The sequence below is a fragment of the Sylvia atricapilla genome, chromosome 5 (assembly GCF_009819655.1).
Source record: "Sylvia atricapilla isolate bSylAtr1 chromosome 5, bSylAtr1.pri, whole genome shotgun sequence".
Taxonomy (NCBI): Eukaryota; Metazoa; Chordata; class Aves; order Passeriformes; family Sylviidae; genus Sylvia; species Sylvia atricapilla.
The window spans coordinates 869322-890876 of NC_089144.1; the positions used below are offsets into that span (position 1 = coordinate 869322).

At 41.4% G+C, this 21555-nt stretch overlaps 1 protein-coding gene across 5 annotated transcripts in view; it reads right to left on the reverse strand.

Annotated features, from left to right (window-relative positions):
* Window positions 1-5035: 5035 nt before the first annotated feature.
* Window positions 5036-21555, reverse strand: part of TSPAN12 (tetraspanin 12) — a 41293-nt gene continuing 24773 nt past the window's right edge. For 3 of the 5 annotated variants that reach the window (XM_066318552.1, XM_066318555.1, XM_066318551.1), the window contains 5 exons: window positions 19020-19094; window positions 14646-14753; window positions 11770-11913; window positions 6281-6582; window positions 5036-6075 (listed from right to left, as the gene is read on the reverse strand). In XM_066318552.1, coding sequence (XP_066174649.1) covers window positions 5943-6075; window positions 6281-6582; window positions 11770-11913; window positions 14646-14753; window positions 19020-19094 — 762 coding nt within the window. In that variant the 3' untranslated portion in view covers window positions 5036-5942. Of the gene's footprint in view, window positions 6583-11769; window positions 11914-14645; window positions 14754-19019; window positions 19095-21555 lie in introns of all 5 variants that reach the window. The other 2 variants (XM_066318553.1, XM_066318554.1) reach the window with 2 other exon arrangements.

The following is a 21555-nucleotide window of genomic DNA, read 5'->3' on the forward strand; positions in this document are numbered from 1 at the left end:
GTACAGACTAGACACAGCCCAGGAAACCTACTGACTCCATCAGGTCCTGTGTCCTTTAAAAGCTCTTTATTCTCCTCCTCATAGGCACTAGAATGAATGCACTACTACAGCAATACACTTGCATAACAGTTCTACCCCTGAAGCAACTTGTATTTTCATTTTTAAAATGCAGCTTAAGAGATAATTTAGTGAGATTTTTCAGAATTCCAGTCCTGTCTCCTATTTCCACACGTCACGCGCAAAACCATTAATTTATTCTGAATTTGGGAAATACATATTTTTTTGGTGTTTTAGGTGATTTAAATGCTGTTTTGGTAGTGAACGACTGTTGATGACTGTGTAAAATGCATCTGTACTGTACATGAAATGTAATTATTTCTGTGTATCATACAAAGAAACCAAGGTTGTTGTTTTGACAATTTCGTTTGACAGTCATATATCGTATTTCAGAAGGCAGCATAATACACGTGTTATGCTGAATAAATAGACATTTGAGGAATATTTAAATAAAACATCTGCATGCTTGAATGGGTCAACCTGGTTTTGCAATAACTTATTCATGGAAGTTGTTTTTTTTTCCCTCTAATAATTTGGAAGGAACACTTAATCTGAAGGCAGGAAATGTCCTAGGCAGTAATTCCAGGCAAGATATGATTGTGTCTAAACCAAACTAGAAATCATCAAGACCAGGACGCCACAGCTCCACCACACAGAGCTGTCCTTGTCCTGAGGGACCTTTCCCTTCCCAGCCTGCAGCAGCAGAGAAAACTGGAGCATGATTCCCAGCAGTACGAGCTCCACCTCTTCATCTGTACTTTAAAAAACATCCCTGATGTACATCCAACCACCAAACTGCTCTGCTGAACTTCTCAACCTACAGAGTCTCCTCACGCCTGGTACCTAATTCCCTTGATAAAATATTAGTGCACAGAGAAGATCCAAGTCTTTTAGTAGCACTAGAGTGGGTCACAACACCCAGGATCACTGAGAAAGGTGCAGATGCTGCTGACCACTGGCACAGGGGATGGTTGGAGGAGCTCACTGCTCTGGGTGGTGGGGAAGGAACAGTAACACCTCCTGTGAACCATCCCGCAGCATTTCTGAGAACTGTTCCCTCATTAAACAGCTACAGAAGACAAACTAAAGCTACACTTGACATGTGGAAGTGGTGGATGGATGGTGGTGGAAGCACACTGGCTACCAAGAGGAGGCTTTCACAGCAGGAGAAAGCTTTCACAGCCTCCCTGCTGCAGAGGGAAGGGGGTCTTCTGACAGGGAGCTGATCTGGAGGAGGACAAATTAATGAAGCCACAGGATCATTACATTTTGGGCAGGGTCACAAACTCTCTTTGCTGCGTCCCTGACCCACCAGGGCTTTATTTTACAGCTGACTGGGGGAGTATTTTAGAACTACCACCAGTTTTAGAGGAGCTGCTGGGATATATAAACCCGTGGCTGAAAGAGTGTCAGGAGTGAACACTATAGATATAGATTGGCAATGTCCAGAAGACACACAGAATTACCCAGACTGCTTAGTTTCTTACCTGCAAATGCATCGTCTAGTTGTCTACATTTTTACAGTATCTATGCACAACAACAGAAGTAGGGGAGTGCAGAATAAAAAGGAAGTAAATGCATAAAAATTCTCAAATGTTTGGGGCATCACCTGTTTTTTTAACAGGAAGTAGTCAATCATACACAAGTTGGAAAGTTTTAGATACAATCTCAATTCAACAACAGCATTGATTTTGCATTAATTAAATGCAATGCTTGTGGTGGGCTGACAACGCTGGCAGGATGCCACATGTCCACCAAAGTCACCTCAGCTGGGCAGGGAAGAGAAAATATTACAAAATAATTTATCTTGGGTTGGGATAAAGGCAGCGAGGGATCACTCACTAACTGCTGTTACAGGAAAAACAGACTTCACTTGGTGCAATTAATGTATCACCAATCAAATCCAAATAGGGTAATCAAAAATAAAACACCTTTTCCCCATCCTGCCCTTCTTCCCAAGTTCAACTTTATCCCTGAATTCTCCACCTCCTCAGAGGTGCAGGGAGGCAGGAAATGGGGTCTGTGGTCAGTTCATCATGTTTTTTCTGATGCTCCTTCCTCCCCCCAGGAAGGGCTCCTCACACCCTTTACCTGCTCCAGTATGGGGTCCCTTCCATGGGAGATGGTTCTCCACAAACTTCTCCAAGGGGAGTCCTTCCCATGGCCAGCAGCTCTCCCTGAACTGCTCCAGTGTGGGCTCCTCTCCCACAGGTCCTGCCAGAAACCTGCTCCAGTGAGGGCTCTGCACAGGGTCACAGCTTCCTGCAGGCACCCACCTGCTCTGCTGTGGGGCTCCTCATGGACCTCCAGGGGCTGCAGGTGGGTCTCTGCTCCCCATGGACCTCCAGGGGCTGCAGGTGGATCTCTGCTCCCCATGGACCTCCAGGGGCTGCAGGTGGATCCCTGCTCCCCAGGGACCTCCAGGGGCTGCAGGTGGATCTCTGGTCCTCTCTGGACCTCCAGGGGCTGCAGGTGGATCTCTGCTCCTCTCTGGACCTCCAGGGGCTGCAGGTGGATCTCTGCTCCCCATGGACCTCCAGGGGCTGCAGGTGGATCTCTGCTCCCCAGGGACCTCCAGGGGCTGCAGGTGGATCTCTGCTCCCCAGGGACCTCCAGGGGCTGCAGGTGGATCTCTGCTCCCCATGGACCTCCAGGGGCTGCAGGTGGATCTCTGCTCCCCAGGGGAATGTCAGCTCTGGTTCCTGGAGCACCTCCTGCCCTGACCTTGGTGCCTGCAGAGCTGCTCCTCTCTCTCCTCTCTCCAGCTGTGGCCACAAGCCCTCTTCCTGCTCCTGGCAGAGCTGTCCCAGAGGTGTCACCCTGTCACCCAAGGGCTCAGCCCTGGCCACCAGCAGTGGGTCCACGCTGGAGCTGGCTGCCTCTGGCTCTGGCAGACACAGGGGAAGCTCCTCAGCTTCTCCCAGAAATGCCCTGCAGCCTCCCCATGGCTGTGCCATGCAAACCCTCAGGACTGCAATGGTGTAAGACTTCAATACTGCACTTTTCTGCACAGCTCACAGCCCCACAGAACATTCTGAGTTGGAAAGGACACACCAGGATCCAGTCCAGCCCTTGAGTGAGTGGCCCATATGGGGACTGAGCTTGCAACCTTAGCATAATTAGCACCATGCTCTGAGACCAAATACAATGCTTTTGCAATAAAAACTTCCAAAGCTATTCACAAATCCCTTCCTCCACCATATTTAACTATCTGACAACAGCCTATTTTTTTATTCACTCTTTATATAGTCCCTTACATTCATATATGCTTCTACAAAATGAAAAGCTATAAAGAAGAAAACACAGCTCCTTCCTTTCAAAGATCTTGTCATACAACCTGTTGGCAAATGAATCAATAAGGCTAAGGACAACCTTGATAAGGTTATCAAGGACCAGAAGTAGTGATTTTTCCCTCTAAAAGCATGCTCAGCCCCACAGAAACAGGCCCAGTCCCAAGGACTCAGTACAGTCACTGGGCTGAACACAAAACTTGGTGCTGGCACGAAGTGACCCATTTTTCTGATACACTTGCATCCTTGAGTGCTCTGTGAAAAATGTTCAGGAGCATCTCTACAGTTGTTTGCTGCAGGAAAGATTTAGTTCATTACCCTTCATGCTGCAGAGAACAAAAATCACACCATCCTTCTCCAAGTACTCCTGTAAAACTGAGGAAAAAAAATAGGAGGAAGCAGTTTTCAGTGCCTCAAGTATCTCTAAATGTTCCTGTCTTGCCAAGCAGCCCCTCTCCTACACAGATCCTAAAGCTCTACAGGAAAAGAGCAGCCTCACCACAGCCTAGTCAATTAATTTTAAGGCTCTTTGAAGAAGCCCTAGAAAAACAGAAAAACAGGCATCTCAGCCTGAGCAGTCAAAGGAAAAAATAATCTCAAAGAGTTCCAATTTAGAGATGAGACCTATTTCTGCAAACCAAGTGGTTAAATACTCAGGATAGATTTTTTTCTCTGAGTGCAGGCTGGCTCAGGCAGCCAAGCCCAAGTGAGGTTTTCCTGACTGCAAACGTTTCTTCTTGTGGAGGTCCATAAATGCTGCTTTTGGTTGGTTCTGTGCCCAAGGTCACCCCAAAGGAACCTGCCTGCACCTGAAGGCAGGGCTCAACTGCTCACACAGACAGCCCAACACCAAACCTGGGCTCCATCTCTGAACACATGGCAACTCTGTGACAGCATCAACAGTCCTCCTATGGAAGCCCAGGAATATCTGAAGGCAGCTTCCACACACACTCCTCAGCTTAAACTTCAAGGGCTGAGGTTTCCAGGAAAAGGGGAATTTTCTGTTTCTACATTGCTTTTTTTTTTCACATTACTTAAGTGAAATTCCCTACATTCAGCAGTAATTCACTGCCAAATGTCGCTGTGTACACCTCATCTATAATCAAGAATTCCACAACTGTGGTTTGTACAGAGTTTTTTTATTTTTTGAAACGGGCAAACGAGGACTCAGAGCACTTTTCAGCACACTGAAGCTCTCTGTAGCACTCTGAACCCTGAGCTGTCCTAAACCCAGACTCTGGCAGCACAGCTCCTTGTCACACAGCAGTGCAGGTGGAACTGGCCTGTACCTGGGCACTAACCCTGGCCAAAGCTACCCAAGCACAATATAAAGTATTCCTGACAAAGATACTCCAAGCAAAATTGTGGGATGGTTTCTCCTTTTATCTTCTTTCACCTCCCAAAGTAAGTTTTAGCATCTGTGGAAATACAAAAGCAGAAAGATAATCTTGCTTGCAATAGCAGCCTTGAAATAATCACACCAGAAGCAGAATGCTAAAAAGCCAAGAGCCCACACAGCTGGAGAGCCTTTCAGGAGTTTTCTCAGAAGCAATTAAAAACCACACCAACACTGCACTTTCTCCACAACAGAGAGTGGATTGAGCAAAGACAAGTCAAATTAATTCACACTAGCAGGAGGATCCTCCCAAGGCCCATCCAAATTTAAAAATAAAAAAGCCGTTACAGGATTTTAGACAAAAGTAATTTTATTGTCTACCAAATCACACCTCGCTTTCTTTTTTCTTTTACAAATTCCAAAACAAACGAAAGAATTTTTTTAAAATGTAATATTATGAGAAAAGCCCATTTGCCACAAACTACCATACTCAGTGGAACAAATATATATTTCAAGAGTGTGGCCAATTGTAAAAACAATCCTATGACACAGACGTTGTTCATAAAAATACAGTAAAATGCACTTTCCCCACCTCAATAAATACATTTGAATCTGTTTCTGGCTGGCATTTTAAGCCACCAGAGAGCTCTTAATGAAGCAGTCACCAAAGTAATATTTTTCCTCAGGTACTTTTACAATTATTGCAATAGCATCCAGAACTGTAAGCATTTTTCTTGCAGTCTTTTGTTTCTAGCTTCAGGGGAATCACAGACAGGAGAAAAGATTTATCTATAAAAATGTGCTACTCCCATACTGATTCCCATTTTGGAAAGAATGTTTAAGGGTTTCTTCCTTTTTACTAAGAAACAGTCCACAGAACAAACTATTTGAAAGAAGAATTCTCCAGAAAACTAAAGTCTATTGTCCATAGCTATAGTTTTGTTTTCAATCCCTGTTTAATATATTTAAAATTTAAAAAATCATTACGTTAGATAAAAAATAGAAGTTTTAGGACATCTTTAAGAACAAAAGCTAAGATAAAAGTTTTGTTAGAAAAAAGCAAATCTCGCCCTTTTTACAAATCTTGCAGATTTTTGTATCCAAGTGCTAACTTGAATTGTAGCTCTGCTTTCCATGCACACATGAAAACACACAATTCTACATACACAGATCCCTGATTAAGACATTTTTCAAATGGCTTATGAAAAGTCAAGTTCAGCTGAAGTCACATTTTGTTTGCTCAAAGCACAGTTGTTCCTTCAGAAGGTGAGGATTTCTCCTCCTTTCCCGGGTCGTTTCCTTCCAGGTTCAGTGTCCCTGTGACTGAGGCAGTGTTTTACACTTCCCACAGCTTGTGACAATGAGTATTGCTGTGCCCAACTGAATGAGTGCCTTTCAAAAAACAAAATCAAATCTTTTTGCAGCTGAGGACATGGCAAAGAGGCTGACAACAGGCTCCCTTCTTTGCTGGGCTCCTTCACTTCCAGTCATTAGCTGCTTTCTGACACAGAAGAAGACTTTTTTTGATGGAACAGAACAAAAATAACAAGAAAACGAAAAATCCTCTGTGACTTCACAGATTCATTGCATCACTCACAGCTCCTCCATTTCAAAATGTGTGTTGAAGCTGTTTGCCATGGAAGTCTGCTCCAAGATCCTGGTCAGGCTTGGTTTCAGTAGCTCCACAGAATGACAGGACAGCTCCTGCGAGGTGTCACTCTTCAGTGCCATGATCTGGTGTGCCCTGGGGTCCCTCCTGTCATAGTACAGAGCCCAGAGCAGTGTGACAGTGAGGATCATTGCCAGGATCTGGGTGACTCCAATGGAGATCCCCAGAAATCTCAGCACTTGCAATTGCTTCGTCCCCCTCAAGAAAGTGTACATTTTTTTACCACATCCCTGTAAAACAAAAGGAGATTAAAAAAAACAGTCAGTAATATTTGGGTTGTAGTTCCAAAGGCTTAGCTCATACTACCCACTGCTGTCTCTCCTGGCTCCCAAGAATCTCTCTCTCCCTTCCTTCAAACAATACTCTGAAAATTATTTTGCCTACTTTTTAACTGCTTCCATGATGCCCACTTTAAGTGTTGTCATACACAGAGATTACTGCAAGGTATTTGTGCTACTTTTTAATTCAATTTCAGAAATCACTCAAACTTGATCTGAATTCCTATCAACCCTCACTAACTGCTAAAGAAACTCATCTGATTTTGTGAAGGTTTAAAAAGCCATCAAAGTCCTCTTCATCATCTTGTTTCTCTCCTTAAATTGAAGATCTTCCAAGTTGTCAATTATTTTAAGCTCTTTTAGACATTTTCAACAGATAATAATACTACATTCAAGTGAAAACAGTATTGTAGCAAAGGTCTAAGAACCTGCATAACCTCACCAGAAAACATCCCATGAAAACTATGTTACAACATCCCAAGTTGATATTCACAGAAATGGAATTTAGCTCTTTCCAAACCTTCAGTGCAGCTCTACACTTTGCTTACATTTTATAATAATATGGCCAACAAATGGCCAACAAATTACCACACCAGGCCTCAGAAAAGCTCAGAAAAGCTCCTTGTAAGGCTGCAGGGACACACAAAGGGACAGCAGCTTTGGAATGAGAGGCTGAGAGTGCAGACACAGTGACAGTGCTCGTGGCTCACTAAGGGCAGTGTGTGTCTCAGATAAAACCACAGAGAGAGGGGCCTCTGCTACTCTACATCATGCTCATTCTCTATTCCAAGCTTTGCAATTATCAAAGCAACAGAAATATCAAGGGGAACTTCAGAGTAACAAACTGGATGGACACTGGTCCCAGAAGCAGACAGCAGGAACCCACCAAAACAGGCTCTGTCTTGAGAATGTTATTTTTTGCGTTTACATCCTCACTTCGTATTTCTTATGGCTTTTCTAAGGAAATAAAGCAATTGATCAAAGTGATGGCATCTGAAGACAGGACATGATAAATAACACTCTTCAATCACACTTCAATTCCCAAAGCCAATTTCCCCACAGCCAATTTCCAATGCTACAGTCCTGAATGTATGTGAGGCAAGGTCCAATTTTTGCCACACACACAAAATTCACACTGCAGTCAATCCTTAATTTTCATTAAGGATCTAAATAAAATTAATGCACTCTATGATAATTGTACCAGAATAAATTATAGGATATCAATGTCTTTGCTTGTTTCACTGTTTCATTTTCTAAACAGCAGCAAAGACCCAGAAAAAGGAGCAAGTCTGCATTCTTTGATCACTGCAGCAAAAGCAATGTACTTGGACTTCAGCTGGGGGACAAAAACTCACTTTGGGATCTTCTCTTCTTCAGCTGCAAGGCAGCTGTAGTTACACCATTTCCCAATTTTTTGTTAATTACAGAGAAACTGGCTGCATTTTCCTACTTTTGATAACTTAAAGAGATGAAGGTGCCATGCTGGCCACGATTTAAAAAATGCTCCACCACAGCAATATTCCAACTCAGTTCATTTGTTGCCTAGAGAAAACACCCACTACCAGAGAGCAGTAATAACATTAATGCCTACATCTCCTGCAGTACAGACACATAACTGAGACAAATTATGCCCAATCTAGGTAGACTGTGTTCCTCCATTTAATGATGTTCTTAGAGCTCTCCTTTAATAGACATTCAAAACCCGTTTCAAAACTGAGAAAAAACAGCCAGCCCTGTTAACTTCACATTCATACATTATATTTCTGCTGATGTGACACTTTCATAATTGGGAGCCTGCAATTAAACAGTGCATAAATACACTTCCCTCTGCAAAAGTTTGTCACTAAATGGGGAAGAGCTCTCATTGACAAATCGAATATAGGATAAAACTTTGCAGCAATCACTCAGAAGAATCAGTTTCAGATTCCTACAGAGCTACAGATTAAAGGCCTGATTTCATTCACTTTATACTTTCAGTCTTAGAAAACCAGAAAAAAGTATGCATTTCTTAGCATAAATAAATGATTTACTTCATCACAGAATAAGAACCTGAACTAAGGTACTCACTGAGCAGAAAAAATAAGCCATCAATCACTCAACTAATCTTATGTATACCCAAATTTTGGGTATACTCAAAGGCATATTAAAGCAAATTGTAAAACTAAATATTAAAACAAACCAAAATTAAAACATAATTAGTTTCATTAAAAAGAATTTTGAGTATACTCAAAATTATGCCAGAAACCAAAAGAAAATATTGAACATGCAAGTTGGATTTTTTTTTTTTTAAGCTATCAACTCTCACCAAACATTTTATCTACACTGCAGTTCACAATCACAAGATGGGCAGAGCTCCTCTTGTTCTCAGATCACAACAAACCTCCAAGGCCACTCTGACATCTCCACACTCCCCCCACAATCAAGCTCTTTCTAGGGTCAGTCTGTTCATAAAACTGCACCAAAGGTGAAGCTCATCAGAATGAAGGCAATTCAAGAAATTGAAAAGTAACTTTCAATACCCAGCAGGGAAAATAGGATTCCTGCCAGAAATACTTTCAAGCAGAACTGTAAGTCACCTTTCTTTCTGCAAAAATTAAATTGTGAAGGATTCCAGTTTAGACTATAGAAAGTTCTGAGTTCCCAGAAAAAAAAAAATCACAGCACAGCTACAAAAAAGCACATTTATCAGTCCCAGACAAACCAAACTTCAGTTTTCTTAAGTACTACAAAGAATTTTTCTGAAGCACCAGCATGGACTTGCCAAATATTTACATAAACCAATTTTAGGCTAGCGAAGCTAATCTTATCAGGCTCCCTCTCAAACCACCAGACTGTGCAAGTTTGGTTTGAATCCCTTTCTAAAAAGGCTTTTTTCCTTCAGTTCTCCAAAGCAGAAGTTAGGCAGATTAGCCCTGGGAGTGTAAATTGGTTTTGCATAATACTGATAAACTTATTAGCAAGCATTCTGTCAGAGTCTGGGAGACACCCCACAGGCAAACACCATGGAATGGAACACTTTGCCAACAAAATATTGTACATATCTCAAAGAGAAACCAAGTGGGTTGGTGGCTGATACTACTGAACACAGCCTGTCCCTTTTTGGAATGGGTTCTGCAGTAGAGAACCAAAAATAAATTTTTTGCTAAGTGCTGAATCCATCTAAAATGCTCTGTGGTACAGTGGGGGAAGAACCATAAATGTGCCCTTCAGATTTCTTTGGGAAAAGAAGCCAAGCACCCTCTCCTTTATCAAGTGGGTCTTGACACAGCCCTTGAATCCTACATAATCATCATCTTTGGCTATTAATCTTCTCCAAATAGAACCAAAAGAAGCTGAACATATGAAGTGCTCAGCAAACCATTTTCCTGGAACATGGCATGGGCATTAAATGTCAGCCAAAAGAGGTGACACAAGAAAACCTTGCACTTTGGACACTCCATTCCAATGACTAATACTTGTCAGAAATTTCTGAGCTTCCTGTGCTCAAAGAGCAGTTTTTGAGGTACACCTCTTACACACTCCTGCCTTTTCAGGCAGGGGCAGGTGAATGTTCTGCAGTTTCTGGGCTGTATGGTATTAACAGCAGCAACAGCATTACAGAAAGCATCCATTACTGCAGAGTGAGCCACAGTTTCTAGTTTTTCCAAAGGTGTGACTGGCAGGCCCAGAAGAAGCCTGAATGGCTTTTTCATTCAGGGACTGACCCTGAATGAAGCATAACCAGTGCTCTCAGTGCTGTGAGCTGTGCCAGAGGCAAGAGAGGGTCTCCAAGGAGGTGGTGGAAAAACACCCCAACCTCTGCCACTGTCCTCAAGGCTCCTAGCACAGACTGGCCTTCTGAGGCACCTGCCTTTGGGCAGCTCCATCCTTTCACACAGCCTCCTAGGATGGATGCCTCAAAGCCCAGCTCAGACTAAATATTTTCTGTCCATAGAGTCAATACCACACAAATTCATTTCCCCAAAACTTGACTGTTTCCTGGCAATAGCTAATATTCATTTTGGCCTGTTTATATAGTGACTCTCCTCTGCTTCAGGGGTGTTGCTCCACAGCTCCTGAACAAGAGCTATGCAATAGTTTCTTGTAAGAATGCATCTTAAACAGCCTCCGAGGCTGAGAGAAAATAAAATGGCTCTTTTGGGTCCTCTCCCATAATGCAGAGCTACACCCTCCACTGGAGAAAAGTTCATGCTGCACATCTGAAAGCATGTTTCTAAGGCCCATCCTCCTTCCCATGCACCCTGGATTATTCTAAAAGCAATCCAATGAAGAATGTCCTTTTTCTCAGGTCCTCCCAGCTATGTGATGGAGCCACACTTTCTGTCTGCTGTAGGACTACTTGGACCCTTGGTATTCTGCAGTTACTGAATGTACAATGATAGGTCTTCAGAGAGCTACTAGAATAAAAAATGGTGGGCAACAGAGTAGTTTTCAGACAAAGGTGACTTTAGACAGTATTTGTGAGAACAGAGTTTTAGTAAAGAGCATATTTACTTGTTCTCATAATTTTCACCCTAAAAACAATAACATCTTGCTCCATGATGACCTCCCTTACCCACTTTGAGTTCAAATGGGTCCTTGCCTTAAGGGGTTTTTTGTAATTATTTCTGAATGATCACACTGTAATGTGGAAGGAGTATTTTCACAGAGTACAACAACTGAATTATCTGCCTCCTGACATGAGACCTGTTAACAAGAGAGCTCTCATCTTCCAAAGGCAGTCTCAGAAGCAATCTTCACTGTACTTTTCACTAAAGTACCCTTCCACTTACCCTGCAGTGTTTGATAGGATGGAGCCTGGACATTATGTCACATCTGATTTGTAACTTTTGGGTTGGAACAAATCTTGAACTCCAAGCTAACCAATAAAAACCAAACACCTCAAAGTTTAAGCACATCTCAGGTTTTAACTGCATTGCCACTAACTCATCTCTCTTCCAGGTAAGGATGGGTGGGTCTGTTCTTCTTTCTTTCCTCTCTCTGCTTCAGCATTAGCAACTAATAACCATAAACACTTTCCATAAACACAATTACTCCAGAAAAAAATTACTCTGTTGCACTGCATATGACGATTTTTTAAAATTACTGGAACAGGAAGAATGTACAAAACCTTCCATATATCCCTGTTTTTCTCCTTACCTCCTGATAAAGGTCACTGAGATCCTCATGGTGTGCCTGCTTAGAGCACCCTGGGAACTCTCTGACACAGCAGGAGTCAGGTGGCCAGTCCAGTTCTGTCATTTCCAGCCAGTCTGTGAAGTACACCACGCCACAACATTTAAACTGCAAAGGAAGGATTAGCCAACATCAGCAATAATCATACTTCTTCAATAGGTAAAGCAGGGCATCAAAAAACCTCATGAAGTTCCTAATACCAACTTTCAAAACATTTACATAGAACTAAAGCCATCTGTGAGTGCTCCCATGTATCTTGTTTTGCTGTCCTTTCACATAAAAGTGACACAAAAGATGTAATGCAGTGACCAGTGAATACTTCAGAAAGAGCCAACAATATTGTTCTGTCCTTTAAGTGCCAATTGCTTCCTCAAAGAATGCTCCACAGAAATTGTCCTGTCTCTGGAGTTTCCTATCCTGTCTACAAGGAACTACCAAAATTTCATGCCAAAATGGGGACTAATGAACAAGTACAGCTGTGGCTGAAAGGAGCAGCAGAAAAAAGTCATACCAGTGAGGACTATTCTTGCAAGGGGACAACTACAAACACGTTTGTTGAAAACAGAAAAAGCACAGGTTTACCTGAATATAGGAAAAAATATTAAAACAAGTAAGCAAAAATGTATAGAACTCACAAAAGCTGAAAGGAAAACTGAAAATGGAAGGAAGGGCTATCACATTAAAATGAATACTGCAGCAGAATCAACCATAAAAATAAGAAGTCTGGCTGTGAAGCAGACGAGCTGTAATTGGCTCTAAAACCCACCAGGACCAACAACCTGTCATCTTCTCTGCAAAGCACACCCTGAGATTTAAAGCCACATGACCAGTTTCCACATCAGCAGCTGCTTTCTCACAGAAAAGGGTGAAGCAGCTACATGAGATTTGGTTTGGCACTGGATGTGCACTTGACATGACTGAGAAGATGCTGCTTTTGTCTGCCTGAACATTCTCCAGGACCAGCCTAAGTGAAGGAATTCCCTGAGCCCTTTGACCTTGGGAGCACAGACTAACCTCTTTAGCCACTTCAGAGCCAGGGTCCTGCACTCCACACCACTCATGGTTCACAATCAAGCAGATCAGTGCCTGACATGCTGGCACACACTGTGCCTTTAATTCATCAGTCTTCTTAAAGATCTCCCTTCTTTACCACAGCTCTCATGTCTCAGTTTTTATTGGCTTGTTACTCAAACTCCTCCCAGCACTGGACTTGAAGGAAAGCTCAAGCTTTTGGCTCCTCATTAAACACCTTTTTGTTATACTTGTATCTTTTCTTCCCCCACTCAGTTCTTCTTTCCTGACTTCAGCTGACCCTTTCCATCCTCCTCAGCATAGTCCCAACTTTGATATTAAACCAGCAAGAGGACTGGGGGAGAACACATTTCCCATCTCCTCAGATGTTAAAAGACACAGAAGAAAGAACACCAAGCTGCCCAGGGCTGAACCTCTGGTCACAGAGCTGTAATGACAGTTCTGCTGACTGAAGAAGGGCCATTCAGACATAAAGCACATACCAGGCTCACACATCCAGCATCTAAACCATGAGTAGATGGAATACAAATGAGAGCACAGCAATTAAGTAAAAATGGTAAAAGAGTTTTCTCAGTTCTCCAAATCATTCATCTGGTCACAGGTGCCATAAGGAGAATATGGCTTCTAAAACTACTTCTAACTTCTAAATAAAATTCTTCTCCCCTACAAAAATTAAGGCTCAGTTGAAGTTTTATTACTAATACTCATATCATAACCAGCCATTATGATAAAACTACAACAACTAGGAGAAGGGGCAGTATTTAATTTAATCAACCTGTACATTTAAACCAAGACACAGTACCAGCTCTATTCAAGGCAAATTGATTGAGACCATTTGATTATCTCAGGTAGAGAACAGACATAAACCCTCTTCCTGCATATGAAGAATTGCTCAGTTGCACAGACACTCCCAAGGCCAGTGCAGGGGACTGGGGGCAGGAGGAGGGATGGGGATGCTGCTGTGTAACCCCTTTCTTTCAGGTTTTAGTATAAATACAGACTAACCAAGTGCTGCCAGGAAACGTTTAAATAAACAGGAAATCTGTGCAACAATGATACATTTCAACAAGGGCAGCACAATGACAGGCATTTAAAGAGTTCTCTTCCTGCACGTGAGTTATATTGGGAGTTAATGGGTTTTACCTTGGGCGATTTCATGTTTCTGTAACATAATACTTCATTCTAGAAAAACAGTGCTGAATTTTAGTAGGCTAGAGGGCAAAGCTGTGAATACACAAGGAAGCTTTTTGGTTTGTTTCCCACCCCCCAGCCAAAGGAAATAAAACCCCTCATTGCTTTCACAAACCTCGGCCAAAGAGACAGTGTTGGCATCTTTTTGGAAACTTCCTTTCCCATTCCTTTCCAGCTAAACATATCTTAACCATGACAGCTCCATGAAAGGAAACTAACAGAGCCTATGGGAAGGGGAGCACAGTTTAATATTAAAACAACATAGATACAGTCATTTTACTTTACCTGCAGATTTTTAATTTTACATACATCGTATCCTTTAAGGCTATAGTAATCCTAAAAGGCACTGGTGTCCTAACCTTACTGAAAAAGGATATGAGAATGCCAATTTCAATGAATTTATTAACATTCTGGTTTTGGTGTTTCAGTACCTTTAGGGCCTACAAAAACCAAAGAAGTGGGTATCAAGTGCTGGTAAAAGACAGCATCACTACACAGCGTTTCATACCAAATGAACTCGCCTTTATTTGCCTGTTCATTTAAAAGCAGACCTTTTCCTTCAGCAGGTGAACCCCACTCACTGAGCAGGTCCTGCTTTAGTCCATGGATGATCTTACCTCCCTCTGGAAGAAGTTCCAAGCGTGGGTCAGCCACTGGTACCTGGGCAGGCCGTAGTTGGTCATCCTGGCTTTCAGTGTGATCATGTCAGACCACTGCACTGGGACCTGCAGCAGGGACAGAGAAGTGACTCACACACTGCTCCAGCTGGCTGGTGCCTAAACCCCACAGCTTCCAGCTAAACTGAGATCTTCCCAGTGCAACAACTAAAATAACCACGTCTACAAACAAAACAGGAAAACAAGGGTTGCAGTTTTTATCGTTTTAATACTTTACAAGCCTTTCTTAAAATATCAAGGAGAATTTCTTTTCCTTTCCTTACAAATCAATGTACACTGAAACACAGTCACACTTTGGAGAGATTCAGGGGTATTTGGTATAATTTACTTAGATCATTACCAGATTTTTTTACTTGGCATAAAACTTGAACTGAGTCCCATGCAAGTCATCAGGGATGCTATTTGTCTGCCCTAGTTTAGGTATCTCCCTGGTGTTGTCTTAGATAATAGAAATAAACAGGCAGCCAAATGGGGAAATTCATTCAAAGATAAGTAATTTAAAGCAGATGAATCATTCCCTTGAAGTCTGAAATTCACTTCACTGTCTAAGGTAAAAAACTTTGATTTAAATGTCTAACCAACACATATGTCAAATTAATTGAGATGAATTCTATCCCTGGAGTTTTTTCAGTCATTTTCTGGCTTTGTCTGGAGTCCTGCATGCAGGTATCCTGAATGAGCCCCATTTCAGTAACTTGCTCAAAAACACTAACAAGGAAATGTACACAAGGCCCTTTGACCATTTTTGTTCCCAAACACACTCACAGCCTTGTGAAAATCTTTTCTTCTGAAAGGATTCCTGAAATATTTTTCTTTCCACTGTGACAAGTCAGAGGTGAGGTGCTGGTGCACTGCACTGCCTGATCATGACACCTCAGTTAGCAGTGTGATGCCATCAAACAGAGGGAAAGTGCCATGGCATCTGGTATGCAGTGAAGTCATGAGTCAAACCCAAAACCTCACTTCAATTCAGCAGCACAAGTTTCAGTGTTCTAAAACAAAATGAGACTCTGAAGGCTGCAGTCACCATTCTGTGTCACCACACAGCATCCACACTGAGTCCTGCCTTGTCTCCATCAGCCTTTAGTCATGGGGAAAGAAAGCACAACTGCAGATCAGCTGTCCCTTGGGTGGGAGGGGAGCCCAGCTCCTTGAGCAGCCAGGACTCGGCTCTCCTATTCAATCTGGAGCTAACAGGAAGCGCGTTCTGCAAATAGCAACAAACGTCACCTAAGAAAAGAAAATTTCCACAATTCTTCCCAAGGAACTTGATCTTCATTGGGCTAGATGCTCTGCAAAAATCTAGAGCCAATCACTGCCTGTCTGAACTCATAACACAAACAGGAACATTTGATAACATTTCATGACCACTGCTAAGTTCTACTACATTTTTGATAACCTGGTAAAGCTTCATATTGTTAATGCATTAATAAGGTCCCAGAAATTTAACAGGCCTTTCACTCAGCAGATTGAACTCATGATGGTTCACACAAAAAGTATGTTAGCAGTAGAATACTAAAAATATGTAAAAGCATTATCACAGAATATTTCTATCACAAACATTTACATGGGTCACTACAACAAATTAATTTAGTTTTGTATTAAAGGCATTTCTCTTTCCTTTGCATTATAAACTAGCACTCTGCTTTCATTGGATAATATTTGATAGTGCTGCAGCTAAGCTCATATTTGCTAGACTATTTTTTTATTAACTTATTTGAGTTAAACACATTCCAAGGTTACGTCTGCAACGGAATACATCCAACTTCTTTAGGAAATCAATGGAAAGCAGGAAAAAAAAATACTCAAGAAGTGAGAGAAGGAAATTTAGCAAAGCAAAACAATCTAAACCTCACTGTAGGAAAGCAATTTGAATGCTGCAGCTAAGGAGGGATTTCAGAAGCTGCACGTTTGTGTCAAGAATGGCAACAGGTAAAACTGTCCTGGCAATAGGGACCCTGATGTAGCTATTAAATACCTTCTGTCAGCTCATACACATGGTTCTGCACATAATACACCACTGAGACGCATCTGTTTGACTACACACCAACACTCACATGCACACAAACAAAACCTAGAGATGCTGTTTCGATTTCAACCAAAGTTCTGTAAAGCTCAGTCTGCCACTGAGATCTAAGGACTCATTAGTATTTTTCTAATGACTATCAAAGCTTGATCAATGCCTAAACAAGCCAAGGAGTCACATTGGCTTCTCAATCTCGTGGGTGGAATAAATTATTCATGAGGCACACTACATGCTGAGAGCTATGATGAGCTGCAAGGAAAGCTGTTTATGCAAAGACTCTTAGAGCAGCTTGTCCACAGACCAAGGCAAGCCCATACTGGATCAGCAGAGGCAGCTATGCCTCAGTGACATTTCTGACAACATCACCCACACTACACCACACAGCCACCCACACTAATGTCAACTGATCTCTGAAACCCACCAGGGCCTCATGTGATTTAATGCTGAAACCAGTACAACATCAAAACAACTCCATCATTGTAAGAGGGAATTGTCTTATCTTTAATGAGCAGGAGGAAGCACATTCTAGGGAATGACCTGCACAGGAATGGAAGAACCACTGAAAAATAACTGCTCTCTTCAAGACTGCCACACTCCTTATGGACCTCAGCAGCAAGAAACCCACCTCACCACATGTACAGCAGCAGTGTTAGGACAAAGGGAATAGTAAGAAGTGAGATGGAAAGAGAAAACAACAAAAAACAACAACCAGAAAGTCCAAACCCAAACCAGTATTTCAGGAGATGAGGATTAAAAAAATACATATATATAGAGAGAGAGATGAAAAGAGGCAAAGAAAAGCAAAAAAAGAGCAACTGTGTTTGGTGTGACCCACTGCAGAAGACACGGACATGGAATCCAGTGCTGCTTACTTCAGCAAAGGGCTGGATGGACAAGATGTTTTCTTCTGAAAGGAAACAGCACAACCAGTGACACAACAGATGGCAGAGCTACAGCAGCCTTTCTCAAACTGTCCTACGCTTGGGTCTCAGTAGAATGGCAGATAACCAAAAGCTTGGGGGTCAGACTGAAAACACACCCTAACTTCAGGTTTTCTGACCAAACAGTGAGGGCTGAAAACTCACGTCCCAGTGCTGGGAAGGCTCTGCCACTTCAGGCACTTCCCACTGACAAGATTTCTGTGGAATGATGGATATTGGCTGTAACAGTCATCCTTGGCAAAACCCCTGCAGAGGGCAGCTGTGCCCGTAACATGAAGAATGCCTCTTGTCTGTATTCCAAATTTTGAAATTCATCAACGCAAGCTGACATTTAAAGCAAAGGAATAGCCTTAATCTCTTATTATATTAGAACAGCTCTCTGGAATCTGAACTGCAAGGGAATGAATTGTGATGCAAAGTCCTGCTATGTAACTTCAGATTTCAAATCTGCCAGAAATTCCTTTGGTACAAGCACTGTGCAATTATCAAGAAAGCTCCCTCACATCTTACTGCAGTATAATTGTCATTCACTGCTGGAAAGACCATTATAACCATTTTATTTGGCATATCTTGGCAGCTGAGAGAAAAATATTTGTCCCTTTATTCATAAAAAATTACTGAGTAAAGATGTAAGGATACAGCAGCCAGCTATATCATTATATGTATATATATAGCCAGTTCCATTTCAGTTTAATTTGCTCAATACTTACCTATTTTCTTACATGATGGTTACAAGTCCTCCGTTTGAAAATTAAAGGTTGGGGTAGTCATAAAAACAAGACAGAGATAAAACCTCTTCACAAGTTTACAGAAGAGTGTTTTCTAGTCAAGACATGTTTTGCTTAAAACTGGCATTTATAGCTTGTGGAGGCTGTGTGCAGATTTCAGCAAGTCATCTATGGAAAGAACATGCTGTCTCTGTTTACAGTGTAGTACACTCTTTAAAACACAAAGAACTTTTGGGACCAAAATCCCTTCCAATTCTCTCATCTCCTCGCCTAAAGTCTTTATTTAAGCCTGAAGTTCATAATTTGTCCTCAAAAATATCAAAGACTTCAATGAGAACCTGCCTGAGCAAGACTTAATAAAAAATTAAGTTCTTAAATGGAGGGGGGATGAAGGATTTGGCTCTCAAATATAGAGAGGGTAGGGAGAAACCCAGACAGGACCTTCCAGAGACACAAGTTCTCCCAGGAGAATTGGCTGTTTCAAATGAAAGGCAATCAGTTGAAATTAAACTGTCAGAACAACGAAGAGATAAACACTACAGCAATTAGAAAGCAGCCAGCTAATGGAAAAATCTCGTTTTCTTCTGCTGAAAAAATGCAGCCCCTTTTTCTGACTCACCGTGATTTCCTGCTCGTAGGTCCAAACACCACAGGCCAGCTCAACGCAGAAGATTACAAGCAAGCTTCCAAAATACTGCAGAAAACAGAATGGTCTTAACTATTTTTTTATCCTCTTTGAAATAAAAAAACAACTTTTCAAAGTTTAATACTTGTAATTTTTTTTTAAAGTTAAAGCACCCCTGAAAATATTATTAAAATATCACATTATTTAAGACATGGAAACAGAAATATATTTTTGTAACCAGAATATGAAAGATTCAGGCAGCAAACTTCATCAAAAGCTAAGATCATGGGACATTTCTTTCTTGAAAACTACATTCTTATCAAAGTGCTTCAGGTATATGAGGTCAGGTCTAACTGTGCAATTATTTAGAGATTAATTGAAATATCTTTTACTCTTAGAAGGTATAACCCTTGAACTAATTAAAAATAGGAAATACAAGTGTAAATGAAGAAGTACAGACATTGGTAATGATGCTTAAGAAAAACTGGTTGCTGCAATTAAAAAGAGTGGGAGTATCTTCTATACAGCATCAACAAACCCTTTCTGAACTGCAGGATAAAGCTACATGGAATTTAAGGCTCTTTTAACTGATGTTCTCTATTAAAAATAAGCCTTCTAGCTTTTATTTAAAGCAGAACTATTCTCTCATTCATTCCTGACTCCAAACTTTCTTCCATGTCAGTGGACTGAGCTCCCCTTTGTTCTCAGTACACAAGATTTTAAAGCTACAATCCTCATGCATTTTAATTTTAATTGAAAAATCAAAGAAGCACCATCACAATATAAAACAGAATGAATAAATAAATAAAGGATATATGCCAAATGGCTTCCAATTTATTTATTTCATTCTGGAATGTCTTCAGGACACAAAACAGGTACTTATGGGAAGTGATTTTTTTTTTCTATTAATGGGTAAATAAGGTGTATTTACTCCATTTTAAAAAGAGTATTTCACAAATGTTAGGCTTTAACAGTTGTCTATGTAACAACTCTTTCACTCATCAGTCTGGAACAGTAATACAGAGCCACCTTGGCAGCTACTGCTCCTGCCCTCATCTATCTGCCCACCAAATCTATCTCCCTGAATTAGGCATGTAAATGCACACAGAGATATAAGAAGTGTGTATAAAAATACTCCTGATAATTTTCAGAAGAAACCTGTCCCCATCTCCTGCCCCTGCAAAGGTCTATCCAATAGGGATGGTACTGAAAGAAAGATTCCTGTTTTATTACTCTTCCTCATGTTACACTGCACCTTTACAGTCACCACAGCAGAACACCACACTGCATCTCCTTACAAATCAACACTGCAAGCACACACAGAGCTCCAGGACAGGTCTTCAAAAACCAAAATGGTCATCCTCCAAAGGTCCAAAAGAGGAAAAACATGAGTCCTGCCTTCCAAGAACAATGGTGCTTTCTCTAAAAAGTAAATTATGAGCATCTATGTAATGTATCTACTAGGCTACAGTGCCTAGTAGTTAGGCAAAGGGTCCTTTAAATAAAACACACATGGAAATCTACTTTTCTAAGTATTCACTTTGAAAGTAGGAAAGAGTAGCACAGACTTTTGTGCCACATGCTCTTTGAATTAATAATTATAATTAAAAATGTTAAAGGGCATTATGAGTAATAGTGACATTTTTGAGAGGGAGAACAACTAAATGTTTCAATGAAAAGTGCATTTCACTTCTCAGCTGTCAAAAGAAATTTCGGTGGGTTCATACTCTAACTGAATAACAAGTTTGGGACTGCCTGGATCCCTGAATCTTATACAAAAATCACTGCCTGGGGTAAAAGTGATACATCTCGGGGTCACATTCTCTGCAAAACTCTTCATTTGGAGTTCTTTGTAATGATTAATTCACTCATCAAGCTTAACACTTGAAACCTTCTCCTATTTCTCAGTGTGTAAGTTAACAGTGTTTGTGGCAGCAGCAGGAGACAGAGAAGCCAAACCCAGGATTTTCTCCCATTATTGAATACAGCCCAGGATAGAAAACTATTCAGCCAGATTCTAAACCACTTCTGGCTCTGCCAGGGACAGAGCACTCCTGAGCAGCTACATGCAGACACAGCAGGGCACTGCAGAATCCAGCCCTCTGTCCTGAGAAAGCCCTTCTCTGCCCATAACATAAAGAGAAAACAGTGAGTTTACACACATGAAAGACCATGCTCTGAACTGAGACTGCAGGCACACTGAACCTCCACACAGGAGCTTGTTTCTCTCTGCTGCTGAAGGGGAGCATTTTACCTCTCTCTATTATAACATTCTGCAAAGCAAGTATTTCTTATGTACGTTTTTTTTGGGAAAAAACAAAAACACTCTAACCATTATTTAAATGTATTACCCTTAATTTCCATCTTCCAAATCTAGCAATTATTACTGGCTTCAATGCTTACCCCTTGTCACCAGGAAATCCCCACGAGAGTCAGAATGCTAAATGCCTCCTCCTGTAATTCCACACTTCTGGTTCCTGACAGAAACAAGGACTTGGTTTTGAAGGAGGCTGAACATCTTTTCCTGAGG